At 67.4% G+C, this 3377-nt stretch overlaps 1 protein-coding gene across 1 annotated transcript; it reads right to left on the reverse strand.

Annotated features, from left to right (window-relative positions):
* Window positions 1-792: 792 nt before the first annotated feature.
* LOC111161686 (complement factor D-like) lies at window positions 793-2916 on the reverse strand. Its single transcript, XM_022525496.1, has 5 exons — window positions 2559-2916; window positions 1880-2036; window positions 1650-1794; window positions 1229-1486; window positions 793-1010 (listed from the first exon to the last, which is right to left on the reverse strand). The coding sequence occupies exons 1-5, from the start codon at window positions 2614-2616 to the stop codon at window positions 849-851; spliced, it is 780 nt and encodes a 259-aa protein (XP_022381204.1). The 5' UTR covers window positions 2617-2916; the 3' UTR covers window positions 793-848.
* Window positions 2917-3377: the final 461 nt, after the last annotated feature.

Raw genomic sequence — 3377 nt, forward strand, 5'->3', positions numbered from 1 at the left:
TGCGTATTTCATACAGAACGTATGACTCCCAAGGTGAACACTCTATGGCAGGAAAGTGAAACTTGGCCACAGGTTCCAGCCCCTGTTCTCCAACCCCCAGTGGGGCCCATGACTTCACCTCTCAGACCCTCAGTCTCCTTTTCAACAAAAGGGAAGTCGTGAACCCCTTTGTGGACCAAGCTTGACACCTGGGGCCAGCAGGTGCTGGGTCTCCATGGCTCCTCATCCAGGTGGGAGAAAGTAAAGGGCCTCAGGGCCTGGGTTCTGCCCTCTGACCTCCCTGTTGTTGCCCAGAAGGGTAAACTGAGGCCCAGGGTGCCAGTCAGTGTGGCTGCTCTAGGACACCCGTCAACCTAACTCATTCTGTGACCCTGGAAGCCGCTGGAGATGACCCTGAACGCATGTGCAGGGGTTCGGCCTAATCCGGGCTTTGCCTGGAAGCTTCCCGGGACCCCAGGAGAGTCTCGAAGCCTTCGAGCCTCAGTGTCTCCATGTGGGACATGGGTCGTAAGAACACGACTGACTTCAGAGGGTCTGCGAGCCTAAGGCTCAGCCCAAAGCAGGGCGTCGCGCACAATGGGCCCTCCCGCCCGCTTGGGAAGGCCGGACATGCGCAGGAGGGGAAGGGGCACCTGGGACGTGAGCCTCTCCCGGATCGCGCGTGGAAGAGTCGGGGCGCCCGGCTGCGGTCGAAGCGTGGAGCGGTGCCTTCTGCCAGGTGCGCCCTTGCCGCCCTCGGGTCCCGGGTCCCCTCCCCCCGCCACCGGCGGCGTGTGCTCAGGGCAGGCGGGCGCTTGCAGGACAGGACTTTATTGCTGGCCCCCGTGACCGCCGCCCCCCGGGACCCTTCAGGCGGCCGCACCCTCGGCCAGCACGCCGTCGATCCAGTCCGCGTAGCTCGCCAAGCGCGTGTAGATGCCGGGCTTCTTGCGGTTGCCGCACACTCGCGAGCCCGAAGTGACCACGGCTTCGGCCACGCCGCCGCACACAAGCGGGCCCCCGGAGTCGCCCTGTGGGGGCGGGCCGTGAGCGCTGCGTCCGCGCACGCCCCCGGCCCCCCGCCCTTCCTCTCCTCCGTACCTGTCCTGGCCTCGGTCCAGCCCCGCCCCCGGGGGGCGGGGACCACCCCGCCCGGGCTCCCGCCTCGGGCCACGCCCGCCCACAAGCCCCGCCCCTGGGCCCACCTCGCCGCACGCCCCGCTCCCTCGTGGCCACGCCCCCCGCGCACCGAGCAGGTGTCGCGGCGGTTGCTCTCTCCGCACATCATGCGCTCGGTGATGGCGCCGTCGTGGTACGTGCGCAGGTTGCAGGTGGCGCGGGCCATCACCCGCAGGGGCAGGTACTGCAGGCGGTCCGGCCGGCGGCCCGCGTGGGTGACCACACCCCAGCCGGCCACGTCGCAAAGCGTGCCGGCCTCCACGTCGCGGTCCTCGCGCTGCCAAGGCAGGGGCTGCACGGCGGGGCCCAGCTGGGCCTTCTCTGACAGCTACGGGACGGGGCGGAAGCGAGCGTCGGGGCGGGCGCGGGCGCGCGGGCGGGGCCGTCCCGCAGGAGGGGGTGCGGCTGGCCTAGTGGGACGGGGGACGGGGGGCAGGGGAGGTGGGCGGGGGTGAGTGCGGCAGGAGGGGGTGCGGCTGGACTCGGCTGACCTTCAGCAGTAGGAGGTCGTGGTCGATTGTGTCGGGCCGGCTGCCTGGGTGGGGCACTGCGCGGAGCACGTCGTACCGGCGCTTGGAGGGCTCCGGCTGAGACAGGGAGTGCGCGCCCAGGAGCACCTGCACCTTCCGGTTGGCCCTGGGAGTGGGGTCCACCTCAGACCCACGTCCCCACCCCGCCCCAACCCCCTCCCGCGCTCTTTGCTCCGCCTCAGGCCACTCACGCCTCCTCCAGGCAGTGTGCCGCGCTCAGGACCCACTGCTCAGACACCAGGAAGCCGCCGCATAAGTGCCTGCCGTTCACCTGCACCGACGCCATGTAGGGCCGCGCGTGGGACGCGGCCTCGCTGCCGCCCAGGATCCGCCCGCGAGGCTGCGCCGCTGGGGGTGGGCAGGTGGGCCTGAGCGCTTCAGGGCTGACCCGCACGGAGCCCGCACACCTCCCTCCAACCCCCCACGCCCCCACCCCCGGCCCCGCTGCAGCCCACGCCTGGGATTCTGCCCACCAGAGCTGCAAACTGCGCTGGGGACAAGGGGCACAGCCAGCGGACATAATGATAGGGAGTGGTGGGGTCGGGGGCAAATCCCGGGCCTGCACACTGCGCCTAACAGCCTCAAGGCAGATGTGAGCTGAGGGGGGCTGTGGTCTTGCCGGCCTCGGCTTTGCTGGCCCCCAGTCCTGTCCTCTGCAGCCCCGTGAAGCCACGCATCCTCTCTGTGGGGGCAGCTCGGGCCTTACAGTCCAAGTTCTGAAAGTTCCTGGACTTGAGAGCCTTCCATTCACGTGGACTTTGTCCCCCTTTCTGTTCACCTAGTGGAGCCAGTGGGGCAGGGCCGGTGCTGGCTGCCTGACTGTCCTCTAGACTGGTGGCTCCTGCTGTCCCCTCATCCAGGTCCACTCACCACAGACGGCGGCTTCCAGGAGGACCAGAATCACCAGGCGCATCCAGCGGCCTGCCATGCTGCTACTGTGTGGCTGGAGCCTGGTGAGGGGGGCACTTGTAGGGCCGTGGCTGGGGGTGGTGCTTCCGCCCAGCCATCTGTTGGGTGGGCAGCCGTCCAGTTGGGGAAAGTGGCACCTGCCTGGCCTGGTTCCTGCCTGCGCAGTAGTGGGGTTATGCTCCCTCAGTGCTCCACCCCAAGAGTACGCAGGCGGCTGGAGGGCTGGGCCAGGGCTGGCCCTCGCATGGACAGGAAACCCTCTGGACGGGCAGAGAGCAGAGCAGGATGGACCCACCCTCCAGCCTCTCCTGCCCCCAGTCCCCCGCCCACTAGCCCAGGCTCCCCAGGGTGCCCTCCCAGCCCCAAAGTTTCCCAACAGCAGCTGGAGGCCGCGGCTGCAAACAACCAACTTCCTCTTTCTGCCCCTCCCTTCTTTCTCTTCCTCCCCAACTGGGAGAGGAGGTTGGGTGGGGGCGGAGAGGTCATCTGATGGCTTTGTCCCTGGTGGTTCTGGGCCTGATACCCCGACAACTCGAGTATTAGAAAGGCGGCACGTAGGGGCAGCTGGGAAGCCTGCTGGATACGAGTGACAGGAAAAACAAGTTAAGGGGAGATGAGGCGGCTGCCTTCGGCTCAGGTCATGATCCCGCGGTCCTGCTATCGAGCCCCACATTGGGCTCTTTCTCAGCAGGGAGTCTGCTTCTCCCTCTGCCCCTCCCCCTGCTCATTCTCTCTCTCTCTCTCTCTCTTTCAAATAAATAAACAACAATCTTTTTGAAA

Source organism: Enhydra lutris, unplaced genomic scaffold, assembly GCF_002288905.1.
Source record: "Enhydra lutris kenyoni isolate GAN:26980312 unplaced genomic scaffold, ASM228890v2 scaffoldscaffold86, whole genome shotgun sequence".
Taxonomy (NCBI): domain Eukaryota; kingdom Metazoa; phylum Chordata; class Mammalia; order Carnivora; family Mustelidae; genus Enhydra; species Enhydra lutris.

Bases quoted from the DNA above. Each gene is read 5' to 3' on its own strand.
- LOC111161686 (XM_022525496.1), bottom strand. From the start codon at position 2,616: ATGGCAGGCCGCTGGATGCGCCTGGTGATTCTGGTCCTCCTGGAAGCC. The intron at 2,037-2,558 runs GTGAGTGGACCT...GCCCACCCCCAG, and splicing joins CCTGGAAGCCGCCGTCTGTG to CGGCGCAGCCTCGCGGGCGG. The intron at 1,795-1,879 runs GTGAGTGGCCTG...CCCCACTCCCAG, and splicing joins GCACACTGCCTGGAGGAGGC to GGCCAACCGGAAGGTGCAGG.